General features: G+C 42.7%; 3 protein-coding genes across 4 annotated transcripts; 2 read left to right on the top strand and 1 right to left on the bottom strand.

Annotated features, from left to right (window-relative positions):
• Positions 1-2,111: 2,111 nt before the first annotated feature.
• Positions 2,112-3,628, bottom strand: LOC107279878 (ubiquitin-ribosomal protein eL40y fusion protein). Of its 2 annotated transcripts, none has more exons than XM_015766828.3 (2): positions 2,731-3,628; positions 2,112-2,663 (listed from the first exon to the last, which is right to left on the bottom strand). In XM_015766828.3, the coding sequence occupies exons 1-2, from the start codon at positions 2,970-2,972 to the stop codon at positions 2,333-2,335; spliced, it is 573 nt and encodes a 190-aa protein (XP_015622314.1). In that variant the 5' UTR covers positions 2,973-3,628; the 3' UTR covers positions 2,112-2,332. The 2 variants fall into 2 exon arrangements, with proteins under 2 accessions (XP_015622314.1, XP_015622313.1); XM_015766827.3 differs by having other exon boundaries at positions 2,229-2,666; positions 2,731-3,124.
• A 2,511-nt stretch (positions 3,629-6,139) lies between these two features.
• On the top strand, positions 6,140-7,486 carry LOC4324430 (pathogen-related protein). Its single transcript, XM_015766825.3, has 3 exons — positions 6,140-6,388; positions 6,495-6,926; positions 7,040-7,486. The coding sequence occupies exons 1-3, from the start codon at positions 6,242-6,244 to the stop codon at positions 7,259-7,261; spliced, it is 801 nt and encodes a 266-aa protein (XP_015622311.1). The 5' UTR covers positions 6,140-6,241; the 3' UTR covers positions 7,262-7,486.
• Positions 7,487-12,609: 5,123 nt separating this feature from the next.
• LOC4324429 (uncharacterized) lies at positions 12,610-18,030 on the top strand. Its single transcript, XM_015769066.3, has 4 exons — positions 12,610-12,806; positions 16,076-16,198; positions 16,746-16,865; positions 17,859-18,030. The coding sequence occupies exons 1-4, from the start codon at positions 12,773-12,775 to the stop codon at positions 17,921-17,923; spliced, it is 342 nt and encodes a 113-aa protein (XP_015624552.1). The 5' UTR covers positions 12,610-12,772; the 3' UTR covers positions 17,924-18,030.
• The last annotated feature ends 1,763 nt before the right edge of the window (positions 18,031-19,793 follow it).

Below are 19,793 nucleotides of genomic sequence, written 5' to 3'. Positions count from 1 at the left end.
CCTCGAGCCGTCGGCGGCAAGGTGCCCCTGCCACCAACGCCGGCCCACCGCCCTCCTCCAGCCCTACGGCTCTGTCGCCACCCGCCCGATCCGCCACCCACCATCGAGTTGCCGCCTCCCCCAGCCATCCCTCTAGAGCCGGCGAACTCCTCCCCTGCCCCCTCCCCCTCCCACCCCCACCCCACCCCACCCCGGGACCCTAACCCGTAGGGTCCTCACCGGCGCTGGAGAAGAAGAGGAGGTCGTCGGAGTTGGAGGAGAAGGCGTACAACACGAATCTTGAAGCCCATCCGGTGTCCAAAAATCTGTCAAAAGAAGGTTAGCAATTCCGTTCTTATTTTGCTTCTTTTCTTTGTCCACTCCGGCCGGCTCCTCCACGGCACGGGGGTGGCACAACACCTTGCAGGGTGTCGCCAGTGCGTGGCGATTCGTGCGCCTGTTGCTGGTGGCCCGACGGCAGCATGCGGTCATCGGCTTGCTGCCATATTGTGTGCCGGCGCGATGCGGTATCCGTGGTTGGTGCGCCAACCAACCGTTCCGGAAATCCCCCAATCGGTGTTTGCCGGCAACTACAAGTCGGTATTGGCGGATTTCTCTTGGAACAGTAGAAACGGAACAAGGGTCACAAGAGGAGTTCGTTTTCGCGATTAGACCGGCGAGATGCAATAAAGTCCTTTAAGTTCTTACCCTTCTTATTCCTCAGTATCCGATAAAATGTTGTGCTGATAACGTATTATGCAACCCATGTACTACATTTATAGTCTAGATAGATTGCATAATGTCTACAAAAGTGAAAAACAAGATATGGGGGTGTAGCTCTTCTCGTTCATTCATCCATTACGTGTACAAATTATCTCCTCCAACCCTCTCTATTTATGGGGCAATGCCTTGCCCACTTTCCATATTTAGAGCATCTCCAACAGATTACCCAAATTAGACTCTCCAAACACTTATATAGCCAACTCTCCAATTGATTTAGCAAGTTAATCTCGTTGCTCACTTCAATAGACTCTCCATCTATCCTCTCTATTTTAGGTCTATGACATTTGGACCCTACGTGTCAGTCTCTACATATCCCAACTTCTTCCCCTTCTTTCTTACCCCTCTTCCTCTTCTGCTGGGCATCCCCGACTCCTCCTTGGCCCTCTCTCTCTATCGCGGCGACGATGGATGGCGATGGCGGGCGGCGAAGACGGATGGCGATGACGGCGGACGGCGACTAAAGATGGCAACGGCTGGCGGCGACGGTGGGCGACGACGACGGGCAGCGACGGCGGACGGCGATGACAAATCCGTGCGGCGGCGACTAAGGATGGCGACGGATGGCGGCGACAACGGGCAACGACGACGGATGGCAACGACGACGGACGGCGACGACAGATCAGCGTGGCGGTGACTATGGATGGCGACGGCTGGCGGCGACGACGGATTGGGACGACGAGCAGCGACGACGGATGGCGATGACAAATCTGTGCGGTTGCAAGGCAGGCTGGCCGCTGCCCCGCCGCCATGCCCTCCCTCCCACGCTGGTGTTGGTGGCTGACGGCGGCGAATACGGCGGCGGAGGCCAGGGCCGACCGCACCGGCGTCCGCCTCTCCCCGTACTCTATTGCAACGTGATTGAGTCCGAGATGGTGGCCACGTCGGCGGCGGATGGAGAGCCCGGTGGTCGCGCCATCGCCGGACACATCAAGGCTGCAAGTGCTCCAAGACCCCCCATGGATTTGGTTGAAATGACCATCAATCGATTCGGTTGTGCAGGATGGATCGGTTGAGATGATTTAGGTTCGATTTGTTGCTGTTGATGCTCATTTTCACATTGCTGGCATTTAGCCGCGCAGTATGCAGAGGGAGGGAGGGCACAGGCAGAGCAGAGGATGGTAGAGATGGTGGGGATTGAGGGGAAAAAGATGGTGGAGCCCACGGATGGCCAGTGGCTGAGGGTGGCTGACGGCTGGCCATATTTGGCTATCTTGAGCCCATCTTTGACCATTGCTATATTTTGGCTAGTGGGATAGCCATTCTGTTAGGAGTGGATTTTTTTTTTGCAAAATTGCTAAAATTTGACTTAGAGAGTGGGATAGAGAAGCTGTTGGAGATGCTCTTAGTGATGGGTCCAATTAGTGAGTAATTAGGCCGGGCCTTCGTGGGCTGGCGGTTCCCTAACATTGTTGTTGACGGGAATAAGTTTACTTTGTGACCCTCAAAAGTGATCGAAATCTAATCCGTGACCCTAAACCACTAAACTAGATATCTCGATCCCTAAACTCTTAAAACTGGTGCAATTTAACTTTCTTGGTGGTTTTTGAGGACGGTTTCACTGATGTGACGCCTACATGGCAGTGGTGACCTTGTCTACCGTTGATTGGCGCTTAGGTGGCATTAAAATTAAAAACATGCATGTGGGACCCACACGTCTCCTCCCTCTCTCTTCCTTCTCTCTTTCTCTCCCCCACGCCGGCGTCATGAGTCCCCGTCGGCCATCTCGCCACTGCCGGCGCCCTCCCGGCGTCGTGCTGGCTCGTCCACGCGTCAACCCGCAGCCGTGACAGGATCTTGCCTTCTCCTCGTCGGCTGCGGCAACATGGACATGCAACAACTGCTGCTGATGCATTTCTTTCTTCGTCGTCGTTGTCTCCGGCTGCATCAACCACATCTCCTTCCTGCTATAGATCGATCTATCAGTTTGTCGAAAAATTCATAACAGTTCGTCGTGAAATTTGCACGTACTGATAGGCGTCGGTGGCGAGGCGGAGGCTGAGGAAGACGACGGAGTCGTGCCGAACGCCGTAGTCCGCGAGCGTGCTGTGGTCGTCGTCGAGGCACCGGCCAGCGAAGAACAGCCGCTGCATGGCCACCGCGATGCGCTCCCGGGCCATGACCATGCCCTTGACCTGCGCCACCGTCGTCGTGGCGCCGTCCACGTCGAGCGCCACCCAGTCCCCGCGCAGCGTGCGCACCATGATCCTCATCGCCCCCGACAACACACCGAGCTTACCCTCAGCTCAGGCGACAGGTCTCACCCGGATTCACGGCGCCGCCGGCCTCTCCACACCACACCGCCGAGGGGACGGACCCCGTCGTCACCTCCACCGGCACCGCGTAGTTTGACCCTTGTCCTTCAGAGCACTGTCAGGGCCCGCGCCTCCGCCACGGGAAGCGGCAGGAGGAGCACCGTGGAGAGATCCGCCGCCGACCGAGAGCACTCGGCGACGAGACGCGACGCGGCGGCCGAACGGGCGGCGCCGCACTCGGCCATCTTCCGCCCGAGCCAGAGCAGCTCGGTGGCCAGTTTCTCCGCCGCGGGGCCGCCGAACCCCTCATCCAACGCGGCGGCAGTGGCGGTGGTCGGCATCCACCACCGCATCCGTTCGCATCGTGCGCACGAGCACGACCAGCTCCATGCCTCTATGCCTGGCCGCTCCCCTCGACACCGGTCACGAGACGTGCGCACGGTCGTTCGGGGAGGACGACGCCGGGAGGGCGTTGGCGGTGGCGAGGTGGAGGCGCCGGCGACGGGTAGTCGGGGATCCATGACGTCGGCGTGGGGAGAGAAAGAGAGAGAGAGGAGGAAGAAGGGAAGGCAAAGAAAGAGAGAGAGGAAGAAGGGAAGGCAAGAGGATGACACATGGGCTCTACATGTAAGTGGGTCATATATTTATTTTTTTTAATGACAAATGGGTTCCACACATATCTTTTTAAATTCCAACGGCACATAAGCGTCACGTAGAAGGAATACCAAGTCAATGCCGTCACATATGCGCCACGTCAGCGAAATTGTTTTCCAAAACCGCCGAGAGAATCAAATTACGTCGGTTTTAATAGTTGAGGGGTCGAGATATCCGGTATTATAATTGAGGGTCACGGATTAGATTCGGGTCACTTTTAAGGAAGTTAAAATGAACTTATTTCTTGTTGACGTGCAAAGTGCCAGAGTGGAGTTGGCTCATATTAGGGTATCTTCAATGTATATTTATCAAGTGGGTAGTAAAGTGGACCCACAGAACTAGGTTATAGTTGTTTCTACCTTTCACAATGTGTAAGTAGTAAGATATGACTCACATGTAAAGTAATTATTGGGTAGAAAAGAGAGAGAGTGAGAGATGAGAGAGTTTAATGTTTTTTTATGCTTACTATCAAGTAGTAGTGCTATTATCTGCTATAGTTACTACCTCCTCTACTATCCACCTCCACAATGATAAAGTAGTTAGTAAGGGGTCTTACTACCCATTTTTCATCCATAGTGTGGATGCCTTTAGAACAAGCCAAAATAGTCGTTATCATTGTCCATACTCTCATTGGCTAGCTACTGCTTACAAGTTGAAGGTTGATGCAATGCAACTGCAGAAAACCAATCCAAATATCCGATACCGTATCAGCTGGCCGAAGCCTACATCCACGGAAGATGCACACATGCACATGCGGTGCACCTGTACACATATACGCGAATCAAACCCTCAAGCAGGTGCGCCGAATGAGCATTTGGCAGTTCACGCGCCCCGGCCAAACGGACACCGACTGGTCGTGGTCGGTAGCGATTCGACCGTCGAGCCCGAAATAAATTGCGCATAGGGATGAAAACCATCACAAACGGACGGAAACTGGGTCTTTCATATTCGTTTTTTTATTTTTTCTCTATCGCTATCGGAATTTCCGTTTCATATTTTGTTGGGTTGGTATCGTAGTCGATCGGATATAGAAATGGGACCAAATATTATCAAATATATATACGAACGGTAACGAATGTTAGGCCGGAATATAAAAACATCTCAAATTGAGCTTCCTAAATTAACGAAAAAAATATCACTTGTTATTTTTCTGAAATAATAGATCAACATTTCTAAATTCTATCTCGTGAATATATTATAGGTGGTTTGTGAAAATTAATTTTCACGACAGTTTTCTTAAGAGACTCACGTGTGAAAATGATTTTTCCACTTTCTGGTCCATTGAAGTAACACGATCTCTTTTCTATAAATAGTTTACTTACTGTATCACTTATCAAGCTCTTGTTATCTAGATTAAAGATGTTATTCATTTTAGGGTGATCAACCGTGATTGTTGTGGCAACATCGGCTGTGGCTGCAACAACCACATGTTGCTACAACCCAATCACCAGCAAAACCAATCACCCCCTTTATTTACCCTTTTTGAATCTTGTACTATTCGTTTTACACTTTAAATAATTTTATAAATAAAAGGGTCATAAACTACAAAGTAGTGATCACATCGAGCTCTATAATATTAATATAGAGCATATTTTCATCGGAGGTCGTTTGAATCGTAGGTCTAAAATTTTGCTACAATAGATGTGAGACTTTGTGGTGAATATTTAGGCTGAGTTTTTATCTCTACTTTCCAACTCATCTCCTCCGTTTTCCGCGCACATGTTTTTTAAACTGCTAAACGGTGTGTTTTTTTTAAAAAAAACTTTTATGTGAGTTACTTTAAAAATCATATTAATTCATTTTTCAAATTTATTTTAGCTAATACTTAATTAATCATGCACTAAACGTTGTTTTGTTTTGCGTGCTACACAGCCTTAGGCCTCTTAATTATTTCAAATGACATAGCTATTGACTGCAAAGTTATAGATCTCGTTGAGCACTGCAATTTGATATAACATCTAACTTTATATGGTAAAGTTATGTATATATACATATTTTTTCTAAAAATTTATTGCTTTGGTAATTTTCGACTGATACTGCTCTTATTATATTCGTTTCCGTATTTGCTACAATCAAAAAAAAATTATCTAAGATTATCCGGTTTCGAAAATGTGTCCGAGTAAAAAATATCCGAAATGATTTCATCCCTACTTGTGCATGCCTCCCAAACGCCGCACTCAGGAAAGGAATTGATATATTCATAGGATTTAGTTGGTTTGTGCTGAAAATTACCATTACGCATTCATCGAAGACATCTCCCCATCTCTGTTCCAAAATGACAAGTGAGTGGATAGCAATTCCTTAATGGAGAGCATGTCCGTTGTCTGGCAGCACCGTTGAATTGCTAGCCACAAGTAGAATTTGCACTACTGTACACCGCTTATCTTATCCTTGTATCAACTGTAATAGTTGAAAGGATTTTACTAAATCACTATAGAAAGGTCTCTTCCCTTCAAAACCCCATCTCCCACTCCCTTCATATAAAGCACAGTACCGTGACCGGTGACAGGACAAATCACGGCACTAGACACCACCATCCTCTTACCTTCCCGGTTTCCCGGCGTGCGTCACACATGGAGGTGGCAGCCGCGGATTCCTCCGGCGGCGACCGTTACAGGTCTCACCTTACCGGCGACGGCGAGAAGAACACGGTGTGGCGGCACGGCGCTCCACCCACGTACGACGCCGTGAACAGCCTCTTCGAGGCCGAGAGGACCCAGGTTCGTTCGATCTCTCTCCATCTTTATGATCAGTTTGATGCACGTATACGCGCGCGCCCGCGCTAATTTGCGTGGTGTTCGACGGTCGATCGGCGCGCACGTGCAGGAGTGGCCGGCGGGGTCGCTGGAGGAGACGGTGCAGAACGCGATCAAGACGTGGGAGATGGAGCTGTCTTACAAGGCCAAGCTCGAGGACTTCAAGTCGGTGAGCCCCGGTCGGTTCCGTCTCTCCGTGAACGGCGGGCGGCCGCTCACCGGGGAGGAGACGCTCGCCGTGGGCAGCTACAACGCGCTGCTCACGAGCCCGATCCTGCCGGGCGCCGGCGCGTACGACGCCGCGGCCGAGACGTTCGAGTCCTCCCACGATCTGTTCCGCGCGGCCTTCCCGCGCGGGTTCGCGTGGGAGGTGATCCGCGTCTACTCCGGCCCGCCGGTGATCACGTTCAAGTTCCGGCACTGGGGCCACATGGACGGCCCCTACAAGGGCCACGCCCCCACCGGCGACAAGGTCGAGTTCTACGGCGTCGCCGTCCTCAAGGTGCACACCCATGTACACAAATCTTTACTGCCACTTATGATCAGATCACAACGGCAACTTTCGTGAAGGGTATGTGTAATTGTGTATCTTGCACGTAACGTACGCTCGTGCAGGTGGATGAGCAGCTGCGGGCGGAGGACGTGGAGGTGTACTACGACCCAGGCGAGCTACTGGGGGGCCTTCTCAAGGGGCCCCTGCTGGTGCCGTCCGCGGAGGAGGAGGACGCGCGTCAGCTCGGCGAGAGGCTCGGCGAGGCGGCTATCGTGTCGGCGTCAGGCGCGGCCCCGCAGTCGCAGGCCTGCCCCTTTCTCGCCTCCGCGAAGCGGGAGGAGTGAAAGGGACCGATCGAGCGGCGACGACATGGTCGAGCCGAATAGCGAAACGTGCCCCGTTCATCTGTCGTCGCTGTAACCGCCCGGCGTTTCGCCATCATGATGGAGGTGACACCGGCTGAAAACGTTTATTTGCTCGTGTGTAGCGTGTGTGCTTATGGTGTTGTTAAATGCTTTGTACGATTCGGTTGGATTTTAAAGCTGGCGTCACAACGCCTGACTTCTTTAGTTGCTTTAGTGATACTAATCCACTTATGTGGGAAGAAAAAAAGGCGCACCAGGTGATACGATTGGATTTGACACCCGTGCGACGGAAGCTGTCTGTGCTTACGTTTTTATTTGGTTGACTTGTTGAATCGAATTAGATCAAACAAACCTCACAGATAAGATAAGGTGAATGGTAAAAAAACCAAAAACCCAAAATTTTTTTACGGAATAAAAGATTTACCTAAAACAGAGTAGATGGCGAAGCTCTATCGTCGCCGGTCAAACTGCCCGTTGGCCTCCGGTCAGACCGTCGAAGCCTTGCTAGTCAGACCCGCCAGACACATGCGGTCAGACCGCACGCACGCCTGCGGTTAGACCATCGGGACCAAAAACACCGGTAGATGACAAACTTGATAGATTAGAACTCTCGACTTTATCACATCAACTAGTGTTTACAAAGTGCACCAACAACACTCCTCACCAAAATCTCGAACTAAACTCGAAACCCTAATTTTCTCTCAACTCAAGTCTCTCTAAAACTGATACCAGGAGGCCACACCATCCTGCTCTATTTATACATGAGGTAAGTTGTGCAAAGCCACAAATCTAACACAACTTAGGACTCCTAACCACGTAGGAAACCCTCTCTTGCAAGTATCCAACTTATCTCTTTCCTTATCTCTATCGATCTTTCCGAATTCGGACTCCCTTCCAAATTTGACTCCTCTTTCCATATGTACACGGTCCCTCTTATATACCATATAGATTATTCATCACCACGTGCATTGTTCTCTAGCCTTTTTAGTATCCTACATGATCTCTTGATCCCTATACATCAACTTCTCGTAAGTCAACTCCGATCTATCACCAGCAACACTCTCCCGAGGCCTCAAGTAACAATTGTACGTGCAACAACCAAAAAACCATATTCCGAACACAAGTTCGTCCCAACTTGACTCACATTAGTATAAGCAGCAGTATCCATACGCAGAGATACCATCTGGAAGTCAAAACCCCGAAGGAAACATCCAAATCCAACAAGATAACCCGAAACCAACAACGATCAGGATCCTACCGGTCAGACCGTTGGGTTGGCCGGTCTGACTGGCGGCACCCAACCGGTCTGACCGCCAAGGTCAACCAAAATTGCTCACTTCACAAAACGAATCATCTATAAATCTCCAAAATATCATCAGCAAACCACCAATATTTTCATCACATAATCTAAATCAACTCCTTAATTTTACAAAACTATCTATGCTTACGTTTCTTTCATTCTTTATAGAGTAAATTTCATAAAACTACAGATACTATGACCAAACTATCACAAAACTACAGTTTTAACTTGGTGTGTCACAAAACTACACATTGAACACTAATTTTATCACAAAACAAAACTACACACTTAAGATGAAGTGTCACAGACTACATGTTTATTAGTAACTAAATTATCATAAAACTATATCTTTAGAACCAATTTAGTCCCAAAACAATAATGTTTATAGCTCCAGCATAATAATGGTGCTAGGGATTTAAACTTTAAAAGTTGTAGTTTTGTGATAACTTCAATATTAAATATGTAGTTTATGATACTTAACCTTAAATCTGTACTTCTGAGATAAATATGGTGTTAAATCTGTAGTTTTGTGATACAACGTCTTAAATTTATAATTTTACGATAGTTTGATCGAAATATATATAGTTTTGTGAAATTTACTCTTCTTTATATTGCTCTGCTTTTTTACGTTTCGGATACCACTACAATGCTACTGTCAAGCTGTGTGGACTTTTATTTACGAAGAGATATGCTAAATTAAACAAAAGATATTAATTGGTTGAGATAGGAACATAGGTGGATAAATTAAACATAAGATATATTATTATAATTAGATATATTATTATAATTGGTTAAGATAAATGAATAGGTGTGGAGGCAGCAAAGACGAAATTTAACCACTGAAAATAACTATATTTTCATTTTCAGAGGAGATTGTATTATGCAACACGAGTGGATTTATTTCACGGGCCTTCCACACCTGGATGTGGCCTCTTGCAGTCCGTTAAAGTTTCAGGGCCGTATTCTTTAGCCCATACGTACTTTAGCCAAATCTCGTGGCCCATTATACATGTCTGGCCTCCAGCCCATAAGGATGAGCTCACCTACCAAAGATCCATCTTAATCCCTCAGTCGCTAACGTGCCATGGTCGCGTTAACATTTGCAAACTTGGAGGTGCTCTTGTGACGAATTCAAAACGATTAAGGATTTTTATTGCAACGGTATAGATTTTAACAGAAGAACTCGGACGAATCTACGGCTCGGGTGCCCGATTGGCTGGGAGCAAAATCGGACGCTGACGTCAGACGTCAGCGCCCGATTTACATGCAAAACTATTTTAAACTAATTTTTATCCTAAATTACTTATCTAAATCATAATCCGATTGCACCACTAAATTCGTTGCAATTAAATCTTCAAAACAAGACCACACATAGATTATTCCGACGAAAAAAAATTAGCTTATTATTGAATTATTTTTAAATATTGCACGATGTTCTACCAGGTATATCGGAATTGTTTCACTAAGTAGATTGAAAATGTTTCACTCGTTTAAATTGGGTGTTGTTTCACCATCTATAAAAACAATGTTTCAGCAAATAGCGAAAGGATGTTTCAGTTCAATGCAACATTAGATATGTACACAGTGAAACATTGTTAGTACACTATGTGAAACATTTTTCGGTGAAAAAAATAAACCAAATTCCCTTAATAGGGGGTTTCCAAAATATGTGGGTTTTTTTTGTTGCAATGGAATGTTTCATTCACTGCAACATTAAATCTATACATAGTGAAACATTGTGAGTACACTAGGTGAAACATTTTTTGTGAAACAAAAAATAAACCAAATTCCCTTAATAGAGAATTTCCAAAATATGTGGGTGATTTGTTGCAACGGTGTGTTCCATAATATCAAAATCCACTGCAACATTTGATCCGTATATAGTGAAACATTATGAGTACACTAGCTGAAATATTGTAAAACTACTGGTTGAAACATCGAAAGAGACCATATACAACATTAAAAAAATCAATAAAAAACTAAAATATTTTTTTTTCGAAATATAATTATGTGTGTTCTTGTGTGTTCTTGTTGTAAAGATTTAGTGGTGCAATTAGATCGTAGATTAGATAAATAGTTTAAGAGAAAAAAAATCTTTTGAAGGAATGAAAGATGGGAGTATGGGGGAAAAGATTCTTTGCATGCAGACATGCAGTGGTATGTACAAAAGCAGCGTCCGATTTTTCTCCACCCCTGTCGATCGCCCGGGTGTGAGCATTTTCGGAAGAACTCGATAGAACCCTATATCACTCTGCTCACTTGTTAGGCGCAGCGTCAAGAATCAGGAGCCACACCCATACCCATAAAAAAGACGCGAATGTTAGGGAATGACCTAATATCAAATAATTAGAAGGGGTGAGACTTCGAACCCAAGTCGTCTAGTCCACCATCTTGTGGAGCTAGCCAGAAGACCCCTGGGTGTTTGTCACCCATACCCAATACCTTAAGCCTGCGAAAAAGGTTGCCAATGATATTACTCACTATAGAATTTATCCATCCCATTGCAATGCATTGTTTCTGAGACCAAAACAATATTAGTTAATTATGGACTGGGTTCGATGAAAATGTGTTCCAAGAGAAATACCTTGGAGTTTTTTTTAAAAAAAATCAAATGTTTAAACAGAATTACATAGTGGATATGCAAGGTTCAAAAATATCATCCAAATACCGTTAACCGGTTGAAAGTTTGTGGTCGTTATTGGAAGGGAGAATAGTCCATTTGGTCCCTAAAGTTTCGCCTTAAGGTCAATATGGTACTTGATATTTTATTCTGTCCAATCATATTCTTAAACTTTGTCATATGGTCCAATATGAACCTTAGAATCACCGGAAACGCCATGTAGACATGCCATGTCGTCATCTTATTAAAAATGGATGGTGAAATATCTAATTTGTCCATTCGTATGTGATACAAAATACTATAACTAATTAATATTATATGATTAGATAATTTGATCTAATCCCAGGAATTGATATATACACACAAAATTGATTATGTTACATGTATTTATACACAAATCGATATATTTGAGTATTTGCGAATGTAAGTGTGTATGATATTTTTCCTTTTTCTTTTTTCTCTCTTATGTTGTATGTAAGGGTATATTAGGCATTTCATTGCAGATCTGTATAAGATGATGAGATGGCATGCTTACGTGGTGTTTTTTTTGGGTCCAATAACCATAGTAGACTAAAAGATAGACTTTGAGGACCAATTCGAACAAAATGATGTATCAAGAACCATATTGATCTCCGAGCGAAAGTTAAAGGACCAAATAGGCTATTCTCCCGTATTGGAATGAACCGACCAGAATATTTTAAATTTGTAGATTACATAATTTAAATTTCACAAGATTTAAATCATTAATATGTATATATAATGAATTCATATATTATGTTTATTAGTTCATATATTATGTTCATTTTTTTTAAAAAAATACTTAAGAGTCTAATCTACAATGGCATATTATATTTAGCACAATTTAATATATTCTTTTGGATAAAAAAACCCTACCTTTATGTCTTTCTTTGATTTTGTAAGCATGGTATAAAGAATTTTTCATGTTTAGATAAATATTCGTGACCGTATTTTAATCCGTATTCGCTTCATACATGTATTTGATAATATTTGATTTTATTTTCATATCTACAGCCACTTTCAATCCGTAGGATTTCTTTGTTTTTTTCTGTTTTCGTTGCCTTCACCCGTTGCAACGCACGGGTATTTTTTTTAAAGTATAAATAAACATTGTAAAGGTAATTGCACGGGTTTTTTTAAGTATAAATAAACATTGTAAAGGTAATTTCCATCCGTTTTAAATCCCTTTTTATATCCCTTCTAGTCGCAGGGAACGGTGAACGCTGCTGCTCCATCGCGGTGCATCGAGAAGGCCAAGGAAATCGGGGAAAAAGAAATACTAGTACTGACGAATTCGGCCTTCGGCTCGGCGCCACCTCTGCACCCCCGCACCGGTTTTTGTTGGTTAGCTAGCTAATCACATGCCGAGATGCGTCCCTCCCCCCCACTGCTGCTCCACTTCCCCCCTTTTAATCCACCGCTTTTTCTCTCGCATCGTCCTCTCCCCCGAACCCGCAGCCGCCAATCCACACGCCAGAAGCCGCGCCAGCTTCCAGAAGCTTCCCCAGGGGGAAGGTCGCTCTCACTCATGAGCGTCTGACCGGCCGTCGCCATGGGTTGCGCCGGATCCACACCTAAAACCGATGGTATCGTCGTTTTCCCTGTCTTTCTCGGTTTTTTGCTATCCGTGTTTTCGTTTTCGTTTTCGTTTTCTGGAATCTTAGATTGAGATCTTGGTAATTTGGTGCCAAGAACAGCAAATTAGGAGCTAATTGGTTTGTCACTTGGTTCTGGATCGACCGTGTTTGTAGTCGCCAAGTCAGGTTAGCTTAGCTAGCTATTGGATGTTTAGCGGTATGAAGGTCATGTAAGAATTCAGTTGTAGAATCATCAATTGGGTTGCAGGGTAGAGCGAATTACTGATAAAACGAATTACTTCGAGTAATTGTGGAATGCTGTTCCGTGTTGAGTTTTCTTATGTTGTACTCTCTCTCTCTTCCAAAATATAGCAACATGTTACTCGATTAGATACCACCTAATAACTAGAGGGTCTATTTAGATTAGTAGTACTAGGTGGGAGTCTATCTAGATTCGTATAGTACTAGGTGGTGTCTACTCGAGTTTTAGGTTGCTATATTTTGCGATGAGGAGGGAATATTAATCAACATAATTATGGAGTAACCATAAGTGAATATCTATCTATTACTTATATTATTAAGAGAGGTCCAAAAAGGAGCCACCACATTCATTAAGGCCTAGAAATTCATCATGTTAATCAGAGAAAAAGCGAAATATCTGCACCGATAGATTACAAGGGTGTATATTGGTTGATATAGCTGTATAAAGTACAATTGTTATGGAAACATATGAAATCTAATTCTGTTTTTAAAATTAGCTCCACAGAAACTACATAGGAAAGTCTACTAGTTCCACTTATACTAGAATAAAAAGTCAAATTACCTGGCTGTTGTTATCAGCGCAATCATTTGAATGCAGTACAAATTCTTTATCGCGGACAGAAGGTAATGATCATTATTAGAAAGAAAATTGAAGGGATGTTTTTATTCACCTGTAAGGACAAAAGATACAAAATCTAGCTATTGTGGAGTGGCCGAGATACGATTAGTCAATTATTATGGAAGGCAATGGAACTGACAGTTTATTCTTTGGTACAGCAAAATCATTTCTGCTTGTACCGTGAACTCCAATATTTTGTTTTTTAATAGATAAGACACCGGCTGAGTTTTGTAGCTCACAACACTACTTATGATGTGTTTGGTTGCTGGCCACACTTTACCACAACTAAGATTAGGCAAATTGTGGCAGCCACAAAAGTGCGGTGGACAAATTGCTAGCCATAAAATGTGGCAAAGTTGGCAAGAAAATTGAGTCTATGATGTGTGGGACATATGCTATTGAAAAAGTGTGGCAAGCCACAACTGTGGCATTGAACGAAACACATGTCTAAGAAACGGTGGCTGCCAAAAGTGTGGTGTGGCTGCCAAAAAAGGAATGGATTCCTGCAGGAGCCTTTTTGTGGCCGCTTTCTGAACCCTAATGAACTCGAGGCCTTCTTATTTTGGGAGTGACCATGGTGGTTAGTCAAAGCGTTCTCATTAGGATGGCCTAAGTTTTTTTATAATGGGAGCAGACTCATTAGGCCTAATGTTTTGCTTACTTGTCATTTTTCCTTTCGTTTTTTAAAAATATGCAATTTTTTATATCTAAATTATAGAGAAATTTTAGAGTTTTTGAGAGGTTTCAAAAATTTAGTGCAAATTTTCGTACCTCCTAGTACCATAGTACCAATAGATATCAAATTTTACACTAGAAAATATGGTACCTTCCGGTACCTCCTCAAGGACTGTAAAATCACTCTAAATTATATTATTGTTATAGTATAGTTAGGTGAAATTATGTTATATTATACTATAGTTACATTTACAAGTTTTAAATAAACTTATGGCAGTTTTTTTTAATAGGATTTAGTAGGTTTGGGTTGAATATTACCATTACACATTCATCGAAGATATGATCGTCTCCCCATCTCTATGCCAAAACAAACAAGTGAGTGGATAGCAATTCTTCGATGGGGAGCATGTCCTTTGTCTGGCAGCATTGTTGAATTGCCAACCACAAGAAGAATTTGCACCACTGCACACCACTTATTCTTTGGTACAGCAGAAATCATGTCTGCTTGTACCATGAAAGATAAAACGAAAGCTGTGACACCATTAAAGATATGTTGAAATGATCTCAATGAAAGACATATCGAAACAATAGTTTTTCTTTAGTAAAGGATGAAGTACATTTTTTTAGTAAATCGAGAAGGGAAGCCTCTAGCTGAATTTTTATTTTAAAAAAAAGCAGCAGAAAACAAATTCAGTCATTGTCAACTTTTATTTACAAAGGCACATGGCTTGTGGAAAAGTGTGCGCAAGCACTTGACGCCCCAATGTCTTGAGCTTGAGTATTATGTCTTCTCCTGGGCTCCTAGCAGCCCGCAGGGTGTCATTGGGATGTCCGCGTATCATTTCAGTGGGGAGGTGACATCGTCAAAGACCATCCCGTTTCTTGAGAGCCAAATGTTCCAAAAAAAATCACAATGGTCAGATCCACCCAATAGGCATGTCCTACAACAGGGGGTCGTGGACATGAATATGAAATGATAATTTAACCTTAAATTTGGAAAAGAGACATTGTAATGATAGTTTGTTCTTAATATATATTGAGAGACGTTTCAAGTGATTCAGAACAATTGCTTTATACTGTTAGGTGTTTTATCAATTACGCTGATTGAATTCTTACATGACTACAATATCAGAAGGTTGCATGTGTAGGCTGTATTGCTTGTTTGTTTATAACCTTTTGCACTATGCCGTTTTTATCCAATGTTTTTTCAATGAAATGTCAATAACTTGACTCTTTTGACTGATCCTGGATTCCTGCTGCATCATATTATAAGATTCAAAACTTTTTTACTTAAGGTAGTCAAACTTATTACGAAATGCTCAGTCAACTGAAAAAGTTGTATGCCAAGGTAGTGCGATGATTTTCTTTTTAAAGTTCAGGCAAAAGAAGAACAAGAAGATGATAATAAATGGCCTTCTGACTTTTTAAGTTTGTTCAGAAAAAAGATCTTCAATATGCTTGGAGCATTGTTAACAAAAAAAAGTATATACAAATATGGCATCTCCCATATTTGCAACTGTTGGAAGTATAATTGTTAGTTTTCATCTCTCTGTATACTTCTGCCTCTTTTTAAAGTGTGTTCCCACTGAAGATATTTGCTTGATAAGCAGTACTATCTGATTTAGGTTAAGTGCATTGCTTATTTACAATGATTTAGTTATAATGCATCATTGCACTTGGACGTGTTGAGTTGTTAATGTTCAATTCCTTCTCTTGAGTCCAGATAACAGCAAGAAGCTGAAAAAGCCCAAGCCTTGGAAGCACAATCAAGCAATAACAACAACACAACTCAAACAGATGCGTGATGAATTCTGGGACACTGCTCCACATTATGGTGGGCAGAAAGGTACTGTGTTGTCAGTTTTGTATTTTTTATTACTACATGTATGCTTCAAAGTAGTCGAATTTGACATAGTTTTGCTAAATAGTGCATGTGTGTGATTAATTTCTTTGAAGGTGAATGCCCAGGTAGTGCTGATTTTTCTATTTAGGTGTTTATCAGACGTGTGTGATTAAGTTCTTTGAAATCCTTCTGTTAAATTTGACATGTTCACTTATAGTAGTTAAAGTGGATAAAAATGATTTGCAAAACAAAAATGGCAAACAAGAATTTTATCTTTTTAAGATTCAACACCCTTAGTATTATTGATACAAGTCACGTATGGAGTGGGTATTTCTGAAGGTTTGTACTTGGTCTGACCATACAAAATCATTATGGATTTGCTTCTCAATTAGCAGTTTTTAAATGTTTTTTTAATTTAGCAAAGGTGTGTTATAGATGTTTTACATCATAAACTGTTTATTTCTCATACTGGTGAAATACATAGTTATTGTTGAATAACAACAAAGTTCAAGGGAAAATAGTTATTGTGTTTTTACTTGTATTCTGCCAGAGATTTGGGATGCGCTTCGAGCTGCTGCAGAAGCTGAGTTATCTCTTGCACAAACGATAGTGGACAGTGCCGGAATCATTGTATCAAATTCTGACATGACAATTTGCTACGATGAAAGAGGTGAAAATTCGTTCTTTGTTTTTGTTTTTTTAGAACAGATCAATATATTGACCCGGCTTTTTGAGAAAGCCCAAAGCATACAGAGTCATTTACAGGAAACAAAACAAAAGCAGAAAAACAACCACTAAGAACTACGGCTGGGAACACCAGCTAACAAGGACCGCACCAAGCCACAGACAGCAACCAACTCCTCAAAGCAGAAACTTTACAGCCACCACCACCAAGCAAGGAAAACAGCTACGGAAAAAGCTAAATAACATCTGGCAAAACCCGCGGTCTCACTTGCTGTAACCTCTCCAGGATAGCCTTACACCAATCTTCCAAAGGCACTTGATCTTCTCCCCCTAGCAAGATGCTCCATTTTTATAAAGGATATAGATTTGTAAATGATCTGCAGAGGAGAATTCACAAGAATGTTTTCAAATTCCCAATCATTTCTAACCATCCACAACCCCCAGCAAATAATAGCCACTAACACAATCCAAACCCTGGAAATTTTCTTCTCCCTCATCAACCCTCCCAGATGTTACCAGGGATTTTTTTCCAGGCCCAAAACTTCTTTGGTAATACACCAAGCAAAGATGGCCAGAGGACACCTAAATAAAATATGATTGGTGGTTTCAATTTTCTTACACAGTTTGCAGAACTCATCACCCCCTCTCCAACTCCTCTTAATTAGCTGAGAAGCACAAGGCAGCCTATTCCTCCCTACCAAATGTAGGAAAAGCTTGATTTTTAATTCCACACCTCCATCATTTTTATATCCTACTCCACCAAAGGTCATAATTCTGTACATGGATTTAGTAGAGAAGGTCTTCTTCCTATTGTGCGGCCATGCTACTCTATCCCTCTCATCAAGCTGACAACCAATAATCAAGCTTTTCAACCCTGAAGCTCCGTTTATCTCTGCTCAATTATTTGGTACTCATGTTTGCTTTCCTTAGTCATGCTCTGAGTGCTGCATTAACTCTGTTCTTGGAAATCGTCTTGCAGGTGCCAAATATGAATTACCAAAGTATGTTCTGAGTGAGCCAACAAATTTGATCAGGGAAGGCTAAGTAATATAATTTGAAGGGCCCATGTAAATTATGTAAATCTCATTTGTTCACTGACATCAGTCTTTGACTTGCTCGAAATTTGAATGAAGATATTGTTCGCACTTTAATTCTGGTACTCCTATATCATCTTGACCTGACTCCTGTATACACTTTATTGGGCTGTAAGACTACATCAATAACAGTGAGCCCCGATTCACAGTAAAAGTTGACTTGTTGCGTTTTCAAACACGCGTGTGAGAATGCAATAAACTTTGGTGCATTAGTTGTTTTGATCGTAATGCGAAACAATATGCTGTCTGAGAACTGCATAATCTTTGCTTTAGTCTTCAATGGTGCAGTGCATGTTAGCAAGTACTGGAAGCGGGATCTGCCATCATTGCTGTGTCCAGTGTTATTTCCTCTGGTGGTTGTGGATGGTCTTTTGTCAAAGAAGCAGGATCCGGCATTGCTGTGTCCAGCACACTTTCACCTGCTGCGTTTTCAGAAAATTGATGCTGGTGGTTTCGCCTGATAGCTCCATTGCTTTCTGTCGTGCAAGTCGCGTACCTACAGGATACATCTCTGACATTTACTAGGTGTAGATGCATACTATCTCTGACAGAAGTTTCTTTCAGGTCTGTAAAGTGAGGTGGTGTTTACATCCAGGGACTTAACTTTAGTCCCTGTCTTTAGACACTAATTTAGAGTATTAAATATAGACTACTTACAAAACTAATTACATAAATAAAAGCTAATTCACGAGACAAATTTTTTAAGCCTAATTAATCTATAATTAGAGAATATTTACTGTAGCATCACATAAGCTAATCATGGATTAATTAGGCTCATTAGATTCGTCTCGCAAATTAGTCCAAGATTATGGATGGGTTTTATTAATAGTCTACGTTTAATATTTATAATTAATTTTCAAACATCCGATGTGATAGGGACTTAAAAGTTTTAGTCCCATCTAAACAGGGCCTGAGCACTGCAGACTGCAGAATGCATGATGATGCCTGGATTCACGGGCATCAATTTTCTTCTCCCTTTAGAGTGCGTTCGTTACTAGGGATTGGGTGAGAAAGCCCATCGTATTCCGCGAGTACGCTTCCCAAACTACTAAACGGTATATTTTTTTGCAAAAGTTTTCTATAGGAAAGTTGCTTTAAAAAATCATATTAATCTATTTTTGAAATTTAAAATAGTTAATACTCAATTAATCATGCGCTAATGGCTCACCTTGTTTTACATATCTTTCAATTCTTCTCAATCTCCTCTCCTCAAACTCACCATTATAGTTGGGGGGAAAAGAAACACAGGTGAGCTATCGGCATTGCGGGATGATCAAACAAACATTAGACATCGGCCATTACTGGAAGTATCCAAGAAACTTAATTTGGAAGGGTGCATCCTTCAGAGTTCAGACTTCAGAGTTCAGACTTCAGAGCAGCAGGGTGTAGGACCTTTGCTACGAATGATTTGTATAGGATTCCTTGTGCTCGATCGTATGCCGGATCTGAGATCCGACTAGCGCTCAAGTTTTATCGTGAAGGATCACATGATCTTAACTTTTGGGTTCATGTAGTGTGTGTAAATGGATCAGGATGTAGAAGCTTGCTGGTTAGCAGGAGCAGTTGGTTGGACCAGCATTCCAGTCTCTGGGCCTAGGATGCTTCTTGCAGTGTTGTTCAACTTCAAAGTACTACTAGTATCTTTGACAATTGCCATGTTAAAACCGACACGGTTGGCCGTAGTGTTCTTGACCTCGTTAAAACAGTCGAACAGTCTAACACTAGAGCAGGAATCTTGCTTAAAATAACTTAGATATCACTAGACTTTATTGCATCAAGGGAAGAAATACTAGTATGGTCAGTTACAGCGAGTACAATAA

This window comes from Oryza sativa, chromosome 1 (assembly GCF_034140825.1).
Source record: "Oryza sativa Japonica Group chromosome 1, ASM3414082v1".
NCBI classification, from domain to species: Eukaryota; Viridiplantae; Streptophyta; class Magnoliopsida; order Poales; family Poaceae; genus Oryza; species Oryza sativa.
The sequence above is the reverse complement of the archived record's forward strand: the minus strand, read 5'-3'. Positions and strand labels throughout refer to the sequence as shown.

Bases quoted from the DNA above. Each gene is read 5' to 3' on its own strand.
- LOC4324429 (XM_015769066.3), top strand. From the start codon at position 12,773: ATGGGTTGCGCCGGATCCACACCTAAAACCGATG. The intron at 12,807-16,075 runs GTATCGTCGTTT...TCTTGAGTCCAG, and splicing joins ATCCACACCTAAAACCGATG to ATAACAGCAAGAAGCTGAAA. The intron at 16,866-17,858 runs GTGAAAATTCGT...ATCGTCTTGCAG, and splicing joins AATTTGCTACGATGAAAGAG to GTGCCAAATATGAATTACCA.
- LOC4324430 (XM_015766825.3), top strand. From the start codon at position 6,242: ATGGAGGTGGCAGCCGCGGATTCCTCCGGCGGCGACCGTTACAGGTCT. The intron at 6,389-6,494 runs GTTCGTTCGATC...GCGCACGTGCAG, and splicing joins TCGAGGCCGAGAGGACCCAG to GAGTGGCCGGCGGGGTCGCT. The intron at 6,927-7,039 runs GTGCACACCCAT...ACGCTCGTGCAG, and splicing joins ACGGCGTCGCCGTCCTCAAG to GTGGATGAGCAGCTGCGGGC.
- LOC107279878 (XM_015766827.3), bottom strand. From the start codon at position 2,972: ATGAGGATCATGGTGCGCACGCTGCGCGGGGACTGGGTGGCGCTCGAC. The intron at 2,667-2,730 runs GTACGTGCAAAT...ATCGATCTATAG, and splicing joins CTCGCCACCGACGCCTATCA to CAGGAAGGAGATGTGGTTGA.